This window comes from Necator americanus, chromosome I, assembly GCF_031761385.1.
Source record: "Necator americanus strain Aroian chromosome I, whole genome shotgun sequence".
Taxonomy (NCBI): domain Eukaryota; kingdom Metazoa; phylum Nematoda; class Chromadorea; order Rhabditida; family Ancylostomatidae; genus Necator; species Necator americanus.
In genome coordinates, this window is record NC_087371.1 from 11,711,235 (window position 1) to 11,725,354 (window position 14,120).

General features: G+C 40.2%; 4 protein-coding genes across 5 annotated transcripts in view; 3 read left to right on the forward strand and 1 right to left on the reverse strand.

Moving 5' to 3' along the window:
- Positions 1-10: 10 nt before the first annotated feature.
- RB195_005191 (uncharacterized protein) lies at positions 11-478 on the forward strand (the record flags this gene model as incomplete). The annotated part of the gene is made up of 1 exon (XM_064177542.1): positions 11-478. One exon carries the CDS (start codon positions 11-13, stop codon positions 476-478), a length of 468 nt encoding a protein of 155 aa, XP_064034667.1.
- A 1,057-nt stretch (positions 479-1,535) lies between these two features.
- On the forward strand, positions 1,536-1,976 carry RB195_005192 (uncharacterized protein; the record flags this gene model as incomplete). Its single annotated transcript, XM_064177543.1, has 1 exon — positions 1,536-1,976. The coding sequence occupies one exon, from the start codon at positions 1,536-1,538 to the stop codon at positions 1,974-1,976; it is 441 nt and encodes a 146-aa protein (XP_064034668.1).
- A 1,082-nt stretch (positions 1,977-3,058) lies between these two features.
- RB195_005193 (uncharacterized protein) lies at positions 3,059-7,676 on the reverse strand (the record flags this gene model as incomplete). Its single annotated transcript, XM_013435607.1, has 14 exons — positions 3,059-3,149; positions 3,211-3,304; positions 4,068-4,134; positions 4,573-4,647; positions 4,714-4,889; positions 4,959-5,055; positions 5,131-5,280; positions 5,374-5,448; positions 5,522-5,609; positions 5,819-5,976; positions 6,251-6,322; positions 6,378-6,551; positions 6,701-6,825; positions 7,463-7,676. The coding sequence occupies 14 exons, from the start codon at positions 7,674-7,676 to the stop codon at positions 3,059-3,061; spliced, it is 1,656 nt and encodes a 551-aa protein (XP_013291061.1).
- Positions 7,677-11,722: 4,046 nt separating this feature from the next.
- RB195_005194 (uncharacterized protein) overlaps positions 11,723-14,120 on the forward strand; it is a gene marked incomplete at both ends in the record, with an annotated part of 3,193 nt that continues 795 nt past the window's right edge. Inside the window, 12 exons of one of the 2 annotated variants that reach the window (XM_064177544.1) lie at positions 11,723-11,922; positions 11,976-12,111; positions 12,178-12,253; positions 12,542-12,687; positions 12,742-12,822; positions 12,874-12,970; positions 13,033-13,154; positions 13,233-13,326; positions 13,507-13,669; positions 13,732-13,846; positions 13,907-13,970; positions 14,024-14,118. In XM_064177544.1, the coding sequence (XP_064034669.1) occupies positions 11,723-11,922; positions 11,976-12,111; positions 12,178-12,253; positions 12,542-12,687; positions 12,742-12,822; positions 12,874-12,970; positions 13,033-13,154; positions 13,233-13,326; positions 13,507-13,669; positions 13,732-13,846; positions 13,907-13,970; positions 14,024-14,118 (1,389 nt within the window). The remainder of the gene's footprint in view (positions 11,923-11,975; positions 12,112-12,177; positions 12,254-12,541; positions 12,688-12,741; positions 12,823-12,873; positions 12,971-13,032; positions 13,155-13,232; positions 13,327-13,506; positions 13,670-13,731; positions 13,847-13,906; positions 13,971-14,023; positions 14,119-14,120) is intronic. The other variant, XM_064177545.1, reaches the window with a different exon arrangement.

Consider the following 14,120-nt stretch of genomic DNA (forward strand, 5'->3'; position numbering starts at 1 on the left):
AAGGACTAGGATGACGATCTGTACTTGTAACGCACGTACGCTTGCATCGGAAGCGGCCATCGAAGGTCTGATGATGCAAGCCAAGAAGATTAAGTGCGACGTCTTCGGACTGACCGAGACGAGACGATGTAACCCTCTCAATGCCGTATATGAAACTGGAGAAGAACTGTTCTTAGGAATATGCGACAGTAGAAGTGTTGGTGGAGTTGGCGTCCTCGCCAAACACGAGTATGGCAAAGAACATCGACTCTTTCGAACAACTTACGATCTGAATCGGACATCCGCGGATAAGAAGATGTGGCCTAACACCAGCTTTGACTATCTTCGTAGCTCACGCTCCAACATGAAGCTACGAAGAAGAAGAAGAAGTCGAATCTTTCTATATGGACCTGGAGAAATTCTACCGAGAAGATCCTGCCTTCTACAAGGTCATAATTGGCGGTTTCAACGCCAAGGTTGGCCCAAGAAGAACGCCTGAGGAACTTCACATCGGGACCCACGGCCTACAATGGAATGACCAGGGGGAGCGGCTCTCCGATTTCATCATGACGACTAAGACCATCCATGGGAACTCGCAATTCCAGAAGCCCTTCTCTCTACGTTAGACGTGAGAGTCACCCGGTGGAGGGTACCGTAATGAAATAGACCACATCAATAAAAGGTTCTGCCTGACGGAGAACGCTGCTGCTGCAGAGGCGGGGAAAAGCATTCGCTATTCCCGTCAAGACTTCGCCAGTTGCAAGACGAGGATGACTGCTCTCCGGAACCCGAAGGGAACAACCATTGCATCGAGAAGGGGAATAGAGAAAATCATCTACGACTTCTACTCTGTTCTCTTCGACAGCCATTTCCACTTGCCTCCTCACCATCTGAGGGAAGACGAACATGTCATTCCAGACAAACATGTTCTCCCGTCCGAAATACGACATGCTATCACACGGTAAGAAATCGTACGACACCCGCTCCCGACAGAATAAGACCAGAACACCTGAAGAACCTTGCGCCAGTACTCATCAACACTCTGGCGAGGCTCTTTATACGTTACCTGTCGGAATGCAAGGTTGTTAAACAGTGGAAGACCAGCAAGACTGTGTTGTTGTATAAAAAGGGAGATCTACATGACATCGGCAACTATCGCATAATCTGCTTACTGTCCGTCATCTACAAGCTCTTTACAAGAGTGATCCCTAATAGGAATGAAAAAGTGGATGGAGATTGAATGAAGTCGAAAAGGATTCAGCACGACTGACCTCATTCACACTGTTTCAAAACTCATCGAGGTATCACGAGAGTACAAGATGCCGCTCTGTCTCATCTTAATCGACTTGAAGAAGGCCTTGGACTCAGTCGAGATGGGATTCCTGAACAACCAAGGCGTCCTTATTCAGTACATAAAGGTACTTCGAGAGTTGTACAGTAACTTCACGACCAGAATTTCGCCATTCTACAGCAATATCATCATTGACGTGAATAGGGGGGTCCGACAGGGTGATACAATCTAACCCAAAATATTCACGTCCACCCTCGAGAACGCAATGCGAAAGTTGGAATGGGACGACATGGGAGTGAAGGCTGATGGTCGGCAGCTACAGCTAAGCGGAACGAATGCTGACCGAATTCGACGAAACATGTGGATGAATCGGGCTTCAGCTGAATCAGCAAAAGACGATGTTCATGCGCAACGGATGGGTGTCGGATGCCCCATTCACGCTCAACGGAACGAACATATCCGAATGCACCAGCTACGTTTATCTGGGTCGGAAACTGAACAGGATGAACGACCTGACCCCCGAGCTGGGCAGAAGGAGACAAGCGGCTTGGGGAGCGTACAAGAGCATCGAGGATGTAGTGAAGAAGACCAGAAACACCCGGCTCCGTGCTCACCTCTTCAACACCACCGTACTTCATGCTTTGACCTATGCTTCGGAAACCTGGGCATTTCGCAAGCAGGAAGAAAACGCGGTGAGCGTCATTGAACGCGCAATTGAGAGAGTGATGCTAGGAGTATCCCGTTTCACGCAAGTGAGGGACGGGATTCGAAGTTCTCTCCTACGTCAGCGATCGAAGATTAGAGACGCCGCCGCGTTTGCCAAGGAAAGTAAAATAAGGTGGGCCGGACACGTGATGCGCTTTAATGACAACCGTTAGACCAAAGCCGTGAGCGACTGGGTTCCCCGCGATATTAAGCGCACTACAGAAAGAATGCCGACCGCAGGGTCAGATTTAACGAAGTCCTTCGAAGAAAAGTATTATGCTGTTCGTGTTCCACGCGAAAAGAGGAACCGCTGGGCGACTCTAGCATGTGATCGGGACACATGCAAGAACTACTGGCGGCCGCTCGACCAGTTCGAAGATCAACGGGAGTCAAGGTGATCAAGGTGATGTGTAAATTATTGCTTTAATGGGACTACAGTAGTAGTTTTACATCAGGATGTTGGCGCGTCGCTGAATTGGACAAAAAGAAAGGCATTAAGTAGCTGTAGCTGTAGAAGGCGAACTTTTGAGCGACTTCTCGCAGCTCGACCTGTCACTTGGGTGAATTTAAGCTGCTTTGGTCTTGTCGAATTTTTATCGCCGTTCTTTCCTGTCTTATCTATACAGCTGATGACAAAAAAAACAAGTGTTACTGTGAGAAGTTGAGAAAACGATATCACTTGCAAAAAGTCATCGACAAACTAAGCAACTAATTGTTGGGATACATTTCGATCCTTAATTGGATTCGATGACTTAAAAGAAAGATTTTATCTAGAGATGAGCTTACAAGACTATGTACACGATAGGCTCATTTTAAACGAGGTGGAAGTACACAATAATATTCAATGCAATTGTGAACAAAAGTTTTAAAGAGGACAACGAAAAGTATTAGCTCTTCTTACTCTTAATTATGTTGTACAATTATTCCAAACAATAGGGCAACTTATTTTTTGGAAAAACGAACGAAAACATGTTATGGAAACACGACTGAAATATTCAGCAAAATGATATCACTAGAAAACACTTCAATTAGTCAAATTAATCACAATCACGTGCTCATTAAAAATGACTAAACTATTCATTTTTACATAGCCGATACGGCCTGCTTACTCTCAACTTTCTCGACTACTTGCCGCCTCGTGTATTCCACCTCGGTCTCCCCTAATACTGCTTCCCTGGAATAAAATCTTTCACTTCCGCCAACATTTCTGCTCCACCAATTCTAATTAACCGTACCGTGTTACATGTATCGATTCAATGTCGCTGCCCGGAACGGTAAACTTCGCGTCCAACAAGACACCCTCTAGGATTGAGCGTAAGGCACGGGCACCTACAAAGGTTTCTCTTTATATTGAATAACACTCCTCAGCATTGTACTTTATTTTCCGAGAGCCAAAATACAAGTCTACTTTTGGATCTGAGGTCCCGAAAAAACTACATGGAAAACAACTGACCACATTAGATGTAAGTAACATGGATATCAAGGTTTGTACCAGTCACAGTAGCCACTTTCCTAGAGTTTCGGGAAAAAATTCGGGCAAGATTTCATTTTTCATTCATTTTCTTTATTCATTTTTTATTTCAAGATTTTTTCTGGATTCCTTTCACTAGGAAGTCATGTTGTTTGCTTAAACGTGAAACAGCTTCTATAAATTAGGGAAGACGAAGGACTCGGGAGTGCTATAGATCTCATCTTATCCGAAAAAGCAATTCCTTACATTTATAGGTTTGACTAAATAAAACTGGGTAAAGTGGGGTAGTGATGATTCTGGATCCTGGATCTGCAGAGGATTCTTCACGTTTTCTCTGAGAAAATGGCAAACTATCAGCCCCAATCTATTCCTAGAGAGATCACGACATCAAAAATTAACCACATGTGCCCTGTCGTTCTCGCAGTTTTCGCTAAATTCAGTTAACGAGGACAGAATCCGTCCTGCCGATACTAGAGAATCAACGATGGTACAAACTTGCTATGAGAACAGACTCACTTTGCAAAGAAACCGAAACGAAATCATCCCTACCGTTATTGTTTACTTCAAATAAGATTCCTTTGCATAGAACTGCCGAAATAAAAGGTGAAAGGGGTAACTAACCTGTTTTTCTTTCGAGTGCTAATTGAGCAACTTGTTGCAAAGCTTCGGACGAAAAGGAAAGATCGACCTGTAGTGAAGAACAATTTGCGTAGACGAAGTTTTGCAATTTGTTTCAAGACAAATTTCCTATGCATCATAATCCGAAATCCTCAGTAGTGTCCCAAAACGGCTCCTCTCCTACACCGTTACGACATGGTCGTTTAATCATGTCGATGGCTCAAGAAAAAGTCACATAAAAACATTTGCTTCCTACGCTTTTTCATACCTCTGAAGGAAAAGAGGAACGCAGATTCGGTAAATTTTGGTGCTAAAAACGGGATGTACGTAAAAGAGTGCGTATCGTTCAGAAAACTGTACTAGTAATATGAGCCGAAAGTTATTGTGTAAGTAAATTCACTAACAGTAAATTCACTCTTTCTTGTTGCTCATTCCCAATAATATGTTTAGTAGTTAATAATAAATAAAAAAGAAAAAATAGGAAGTAGGATTTCTACTGAAAACCTACATTATCAATAGCGAACTGCAGTTTCAGCTGAGTGAGAAGAGAGTTTTGTGGCTCAGTAAGCACACGGACCAACATCTATAAACAACAAAAGACATACATCTAATGTCAAATAAAAAAGAAATAATTCTTGCACAAACTCACATCTTGGTCAAACGAATGGAAGGGAACCAGAACTGGGAACCGACCAACGAGTTCGGGTACTATTCCGAAATTAATTAAATCTCCCTGATCAGCTTTAGAGAGCAAATAGTCGCGTTTTCGGGACTGCTCAGAATTTGGATCATCAGCGGATACGCGCAATTCACCGGACGATGAACCTTCAAAACACTGGTAAAAATAAGCAAGCAAAGTTGCTGTATGTCTTTCTGTTTGGGGCATTAACTAACCAAATCCTAGGCTTTTCTTGTCAAGTCGACGCGCAACAATTTTATCTAAGCTATTGAATGCACCAGAAGCAACGAAAAGAATATCTGATGTGTCTACCTGGAATTAAGTTGAAACTCATAACCCATGTCATAAATCTCATAAGTTAAAAATCATAGCGTTCCAACTGAATACCTGGACTGTGTCTTGTTGCGTTCCAACACTTTTCCGACCGCTTTTCACATTCACCACAGTGCCTTCCACCAACTTCAACAAAGCATGTTGGACACCCTCACCGCTCACATCGCGATACGCAGGAGAATGTCCTTCATGGGCAGCAGCTATCTGAAGTGAAGAAAATGGAAGCGTTGAAGATGTTTTCACCTGTAGCTCTATTTTAAATAAAGTTTGAAGAATGACCACACCGCTTCCACCTACTTTGTCAATTTCATCCAAAAAAACTATGCCTTGTTGGGCTTTTTCAGCATTTCCACCTGCCGCTTGCACAAGTTTCTGAAATAAAAAGCAAACACGCTATTTCTCAAGAAAGGACTAAATGCGGTCAAAAGCAAACAGGTTGAAATACCTGGATGACGCTCTCTACATCTTCACCGACATATCCTGCCTGGGTCATTGATGTGCAGTCGCAAAGCGCAATTGGAACATCGAGGATTCTTGAAAAAAAAAAAGAAATTCAGAAAAGACATTCACAAAACAGCAAGGAATTATCAGCTGATAATAAAAATCACTTATTTGCTCATTTTTACTTTTGCCTAAAAAGTACACGAAAGCGTAAAAACAAAATTAATCACTATTGAAAGGAGATAATATAAATGAATGTGAATAACTAACCTTATTATATGAATGAGCATGAATAACTAACCTTGCTAAGGTTTGCGTTAGGAAGGTTTTACCAACGCCTGAAGGACCAATCAATAAAATATTTGATTTCTCTAGTCTCACAATTGGCTCCTTTTCAGGGATCGCTCGGAATACCGGTGGTGCACGTCTTGTTGGCATTTGCTGCATTGTTGGGATTTGCTGAAGGCAAAAGGAATTTGCTAGTGTTTCAGTACAAAAATATCCACCAAGAAAAACCGCTTTGCATTCAGTTAAAATAACTTGAATGGACGAAGAAAGTTACCAATGATGCTGTTTTCTATCTTGACTCAAATGCACACTCTGTTTCAACGATATGCTATTAAGTCGATCACATGAAGGCGATCTTTTAGCTCCACAAAAAAAAGCATGACAACGAGGATCGATTAATTCCCAAGCCCTGAATTTGTTATTTAAAAAAAGACGCCAAACTAACCTGCATATAAGCAGATGCAATGGGAGACGTTCGCAATTCACTTGAAGCGATGTGACCAATTCGATTTTCGTCCTTAAAAGTTTCAACGTTTTAGAAGTATCATGTGTTAACCTCACTGACAACGAACCTGGTACAGAACTCCTCTTGGCGCACTTTTTACATCTTCTTTAATCTGGTGTATAGATCCAGCTCCACTCTCTATATTATGTTCGAGACGCCGATAATGTTGGTAAACACCCACTGCAAGTGTTTTCTTCGCTTGCTTCTGTCCGACAACAAAACGGTCCAAGTACTCGGCAATCTAGAAAATAATTCCAGTCAAGTACATTTGCAATTTGAAAAAGGTGGTTAAGAACAGAATACATCTTTAGGTAACAGAACTAGAAACGAATTAAAAAAAAAACTCTTTTCGAAAAACATTCGTGAATCATAAAATACTAATGAACGAACCTGGCTAGGATATGGCGGACTTCTTCGTTGATCACTCTTGATTGACCATTGCTTAGAGCTTTCCTCGATTATGTTTCCAGCATACAATTTGTTACAATTTTCACAGTGAATATATCTTGTAGTCGCTGAAAAAGTTCAATCATTGTCGATTATTTTAAAAAAGGGGTAATTATTTCTGCAATCTTCAACAGCAATTTTCAAGAAAACTGCGATAGATGTATAAGAGTAGATTGGCTGTTAATAATGGAATCAAGCGGGATTCATGGCCGAAGCTACCAAAACTTAAAAATCCTGAATGAAAAGGTCGAATGAGGTTATGTATTTCCCATCTGAGCAGCAATGATATGATTTTCTATTTCGAATCCTAGAGTAAAATATGGTACAATTCAAATTTCTGTTAATTAACTTTTAGTGGCACTGATCAACTTCATTCGAAAGAATGTGATTTACGGATGTGTGTTTAGATAAATTTGAAGAAGAGATATCTCAGAACGCTTATTTCATTGCACCTATTCCCCAGGATCACAAATCGAAAAGCAGAAGCGTACTTGTCACAACATCAAATTTTTAGGAATTAAATTCTCAAATTTTCAACAACTTTCTTATTATTCTTCCAAAAAAGCAGGAATTAGAACATTTCATGAGATTTTTCATATAAAACTAAAAGTTCTTAATATAAAACTATGTTTGGCCCCAAAACAGAAAAATACAGAAGAAAAAAAAAAACGAAATGACAAACAATTATCACAATTTGTCGCTTACGTGTGAGTGTTGGAGCTGGTTTCAGCACTCCGCCACATTCACGACATCTACCAAATGTCGACTTCGGAGGATTTGTGGTGAGATCGTTGCCGGTTCCATCACCTGTTGCCGTGCAATGAACCGGACAGCTTGTTCGCAAACCCCGTTGAATCTGTTTGCATGCTGATGAACGAAGGGAGCATGCACTCAGTAGGATTGCTGCTGACCGGTGCATCTGAACAGAAAGAAAGATTAACCTCTCAAGGTTTTGTGAAAAATGAAAATAAATGTCGTGTAACGAATGTTTCAGTGTACGATATTCTTTAGATATTGGGTTGTTATCAGATTTTGAAGAAAACAATACATTTTTTTTACATGGCTGTCGTCTTTTATTGTAAACAATTTCATGAATAAACAATTATTAAACAATCATAAGACCACCTTCAAGTTTCTCTACGGTTATACTGACGATACGCTTAGCACTTAAGCAGGTGAAAAAGCACGTCTACGAACAATAAATACAATATAGAGTAAATTTTGTGGTAGAAAAAAAAGAACATTCACAACCCGAAGAACCTGCTGTAATAAATAAATCGTGGAGTTTGATACTTGCAACTAAGGCAGTATTTACGTAAACGAGTGAAATGACCTGGTTATCTAGAATAAAGTTCGTTTTATGACGAAACTAGGACGATGCTGTTTTGAATATAGTGGAACGGCCAACCTGAAGCGCAACGGAGTATGAGCGATATCGATTAGCGAATGACAGATACTACAGGTGACAGCAACACTAAAGCGCAAACTAGGAACAAATAATAGAAGATAAGGAAATGCCTTACAAATATCAAATAACGGATGAAACAGCACAGTTTTAGGGGGTCAGATAAGAAAATCACCGCCAATCGAACATCAGACGAAGACGATTGAGAATGGATAAACCAGCGATCCGCTGGAAGCCGTTATCCACATATTAATAACGGCAAACATTCAGGTTTGGGCGCTTTTAATCTCCATTTTTTGAGATTCCAGCCGCTGGATTGAACGAGCTGGCACGACAAAATTTTCTTGCTCCATAAAAACATAGTAGTGTTAAAGCAGAACAAGTCCAACGACTGCTTTATGCGTAATATAAGCCTGTTTGTATCGGATAAAAAGTGTAACGTATGAAATAACAAAAGCACCGTAGCAGAAAAGCAGAACATTGTCAAGAGGTTGTGGGAAATGTGTGAGATGAAAATGAATTCATCTTCTGTGGGAATTCGACATTGAATAAAATTGACCAGGTAGACGTATGTATATTGGCAAATACTTAAAACAAAAAAAAAAAACATTAGAGAACATGTTTTTCAGTTAATTTAAGAACATGGAAGACATTAAATGCATTTTAGACGTACCAAAGCAAAAGAATGGTTTTCAGTGAGAACAATACATTCATGAAGGCGCTCACAAAATTTTCACAGATTTTACCATAAATGAAAAAAAAAACCATAGAATGAGATAGAAATACGAGTACAGTTTTGTAGAGTACTAAAACAACAGCAAGACGGGATCTAGTTTGGTCAACAAAGGGACAAGAAAAAGAGGGGGAAATGGAGTTGGGAGCACTCAAACGCATTCTTATTTCTGGAAGCTCTGTCTTTTTCTTCTTTTCGCTTAATGACTTTAGCTTATATGTCATAGTTCCTTTAAGACTAATGCCTAGGTTTCAGGGCTACGACTGACCTAGTTATTTACTTCCAGAAATAACGGCGCCGAGTTGAATGGCCACCAACTGTACTGTTCCCAGGGAAAGAAAAATAATTAAGCACAAAATCCTTAATTTAGCGCACGAATCAATGAAATGGATGAAAAAAGAAAACAAACGAATATCAAAGTACACGAGAATATATGTCGCGTTACTGGGTCACGCAATTATCAGCTGAGCGCTTGAGCAGATGGGTCCCGAGTGGAGTAAGCGATGCCGTGGCCTCCTTTCTTATCGCTTTTTTCTATGGAGTTTACCGACTGTGTTTTCTACTTGAGTTACCGTTGTTTGTACATCTGCGAGCAGCGCTTCCTCCGTTTTTTCGTAAAGCTAAGTTTTATGTCGAATGTGTCCACTTGTGACGATCAGTATATTAAGGGAAATGAATGAGTAAATTGTAAGGTTAACAAGAGCGAGACGAGAACAGTAAGTAACTCTGTTTTTCGTTTCTTGTTGAAACTAGCCCGAGAATAAATTAATCCAAGTGGACGCACGCTTAGAGTGAGACGGGATCGACGATGTTGTGATTGGTGAGCATGTGAGAAGTAGCTTCGAATGAATCAAGTTCCTTTGATTATTGTTGCTGGAAGGTGAAATATCGTCAACAATCACTCATGGCTACACTTCATCGACCAATGAGAAGTAGAAAAACAGGGTGTTCAGCGAAGAAAATCCTACTCTTTTTTTCTCACAGGATAGATCCTGCGATATCACTCTATTGCGCGTTAAGAGTCTAAATGTATACTAGTCATGTAAGTAACCACATAGTAGCCACGTTTAACTCGAACGAGCGAAGAATTCGCACAAATGACATATTCCCATTGTCCGAGCATTTAAAAATAGTCCTAAGGAATCGTCAGATGTTTGCAGTTCAGTGCCGCTTCACAAACTTCTAAAAAATCCGATCGAAGGCTGTACGGCTCAAGTTTTTTTTAGGTTTTGTGGTTTATTCTTATGGTGAATTCAAGTAAATTTGTCAGTTATATATATATATATATATATTTCTCTGAGGTATGCTTTTTTCTGCGCTAGTAGGACCAACTAGAGATATGGTAATGATTAAACCATGAGGATTGTTTGATTCAGTGGTATTTCTTTGCACTCACATGCATATTTATATCTGTTTAATTGTTTACATAATTTTTAAAATGACTTTCAACATATTTAATTGCATAACCGAGTCGTTTTTCCGATCATCTTTCGAAAACCAGAAAGCGCATATGTCAAATTTCTATTCTTTTTTTTTTCCTTCAAATACTATAGAACGACGCTGAGGTAGAAAACGTCCCTCTTCATGATATATTGATGATGTTTTGGGTTACTTATAGTGACGGTTGACACTTCCACCTACTCTGGTAACGTCTAGCTATTTTGTGCCATTCTTTTTTTTAGACAGAAGCGTATAATAAAGTAACCTCTTTAATTAAGAATATGTTTTCCTCGAGGATCTCTGTTCGAGCCGTTTTATTTGTGCCGTACAGCATTCATTTCCAATAGATTATCCATTTGATATCTCTGTGATGAAGTCACATAATCAAAGAATTCTCTTGTTATCTATAGTTATTACCTAAGTATATTCCTTCAAGTAATATTTATTTACTCACATATATTAATGGTGAGCAAAAAAAAAAAGATATCCACAACTTTTATCAATAATGTTGCAATGTAATCATCAATTCGCCTAAAATTCCGCGTAAATGTTGTGATCGTACCGCGTAATCTCAAGGATCTTTGTTTGCTAAAAACACCAATGGATATGTTTATGGATCGGTTGGTAACCATTCCATAAACATCAATTGCTTTTTCAAAAGGCCACTTGGAATAGTACTGATCGTGTGTTTCTTTGAAGATCAATTTATCGTTGATCTCCGATTTCCTATGCCATGTTTACTCGTGATTCAGTTATTTATTCGTGAGCATTCGAAATCTGCTTTTTAAAAGAAGCAAATTCTCAGCCTCCCACACAAAATGATCTAGTAAAAATATGTACAATCGCATTACCAACATTACTATATAAAAACACGAGATAAAATTGATGAAAATCCACAGATTATTGAACTTGCTACCTTAAATACGACTTTTCTCAATACACATCTCTCTATTTATTCTGCAAATCTGGGTAATTAGTGGTGGTTTAGGAACAATCTTTTAAAGATATCACTATCACGACGAAACTGAGCGTTCATAGGTTTTCCATGGAGCTATCTATTCTATTTCTTTCACTGTTGTAGACAACAAAGCATTTCTCAGTGGTTATTTTTTTTGAATGTCGAAGCAAATTTTATTGTCGCCGTAAACTTCAATTTGATAGAATGTGTTAGAAACGGCGGTCATATGTAGATTTTCGGCTATTGTTGTTATCGGCTATTGTCGCTGTAAACTGATTTTGATCGATTTCGAACCGTTGAAGCGGATTATCCGCCTAGAACGTGATTGGTACGGCTAGGCTGACCTTTTTTGTTAGTTTAGCTTTCGTCATCAGGATCGATTACTATCTGTAGCGCAGATTTCCAGCATAATTTGTCCCTCACAATTCAATGATTTGCAGGGTTTTCTCTCGCCGCCCGTGCTCACGGGCTATGGGTCTGAAAATGAACGAAAGATATGTGATTTTAACTGGAATCCTATTTCTTGCCACAGTATCATTTCTTTCGTTGTTTTTACTCCCAGCGACAGCTACTGACGAGCTCATTAGTGGAGAGCACATTGTTCCGCATGTCAGAGATGTAGAGATCCGGTACGTTTTGTTTCTCATAGACCTTTTGAAGGAGGTTGGATCGGATTTTTAAGGAAAGTTGTGCACGAGCACGATGTGGCCGAACTACGGCGGAAAGCAGAAGAAGCTGGGATCGTGGCTCCACCTATACCAAAGCCCGAGGTGGCAGCCGCCGATGACAGCGACGCGAGAAAAGTGACTGTGAAGCAGGTTCCGGTTTTGCTTCCTAGTCTTGGTTTTTTTTTCAAATGTGGTTGGCTAGAATTTTAATATCAGATGACGAAGTTTGCATGGGACAACTACAGGAAGTATGCTTGGGGAGCCAACGAGTTGCGACCTGTTTCGAAAGGAGGTGAGATTGACTGGTTTTCTCACTTCTTGCATACATTTTTATCAGCTATATATCAACTGATTACTGTAAAAGGATCGTTTCGTTAGTCTTAAAAGGTATATAAGCATATTTTTTGGTGGAATGTGGCCTACTTGAGGAAATGTGTGCTGTGATGTGTAGTATGTGTGTACTCATATCTGTCAGCGCACATTTCCAGTTCAATTCACTGTTGTTGGGGAGTGTGCTTGGAAGAAGATCTTGTTTTGGTGGTTAGCCATTGTTACTCAAGTTAGTTCTGGATATTTTGAGGTCACTCGGCATCAGTTTTCGGTGCTGGCGATATAGGCGCGACTATAGTGGACGCTATCGATACATTATGGATAATGGGTTTGAAGGAGGAGTACGAGCAGGCGCGAAGTTGGATCCAGCACAGTTTGGACTTCTCCCGAGCAGCGGTACCCTGTTTCATGTACTTTAGGACTTTTCTCCATCGTGGACAATGTTTTCAGAGAGGAGACCTGTCCGTGTTTGAGACGAACATACGGTTTGTTGGCGGATTGCTGTCAATTTATGCACTCACGAATGATAAGGTGCGCCGTTTTTCTTCATTAGAGTTTTTTTTTTCTCAATGTGGTCTTAAGATGTATGTGGAGAAAGCTGAAGCAATTGCGAAGTTACTCTTGCCCGCTTTTGATACCCCCACTGGGATTCCGTATGCTCTTGTGAATCCAACAACAGGCACAATATCTGTAGTTTTATTCTTTTCTGGAGTTGCGTTCTGAATTTGAAATTTTATCCAGGTTTGGCTAAGAATTACGGCTGGGCGAGTGGCGGGTGTTCAATTCTTTCCGAATTCGGATCATTACAACTCGAGTTCGACTATCTCTCGCATGTCACGGGGAACAAAATCTTCTCAGAAAAGGTTGCCAATTGTTTCGTTTCAAATATCACTCTAGCTCGTTGTTTTGATGACCGGGCTACTATTTGATTGGCCTTTCAGGTCAAGAAAATCCGTAATTTTTTAACTGAACTGGAAAAACCAAACGGACTTTATCCTCTTTACCTTAACCCTAGGACAGGGAAATGGGGCTCGTGTGAGTTGGTTTGGTTTTGTTTGCGATACTCTCAATAGCTTGTCATTCTTGTTTTTTTCTATTGTGCGCTGCTGTTTTAATGTTTTAAACATAAACCAGAACACTTAGCAATTTAACAGAAAAAGAAACAAGAATATATGTGAGCACGATTTTTTTTCTATCATCTCTGCTATGTTACAGTAGACCACTCGATTGGAGCGTTGGGTGATAGCTTCTACGAGTACTTGTTAAAACATTGGGTGATCACCGGTAAAAAGGATAAACTCACGAAGGACGAATATGATGCTGCTGTTTTTGCCATGGAGAAGAAGATGTTGTATGAAAGTCAGCCGAACAAGCTCTGGTAAGTGATTCCGTAATTCTCTCATAAGATAGCTCTCTTTTTATCCAAAGTTGTCGTTGAAGGTACTTTGCGAACCTTCGCGGAAGTAGAGTTGAACACAAAATGGAACATCTCGCTTGCTTTTCCGGTGGAATGTTTGCGCTACACTCAGCGAATGAAGAAAATGATACAGTAGCGGCAAGTTTTTCTTTTTTAATTTCAACTGGGTGAGTTAGAGTGTGACTCCTTTTTGTTTAGGCACATTACTTAGATCTTGCTGAGAAGCTAGCACACACCTGCCATGAATCTTACGCTCGCAGTGGTAAGCTACACTTAATCGTTTCTTCAACAGCCATGGTCACTTATGTGTTATAGCTATTGGAATTGGTCCGGAAGCTTTCCGTTTTACGAAGGACATTGAGGCCAAGGCTGTATCTATTAACGAGAAGTATTATATTCTTCGGCCAGAGGT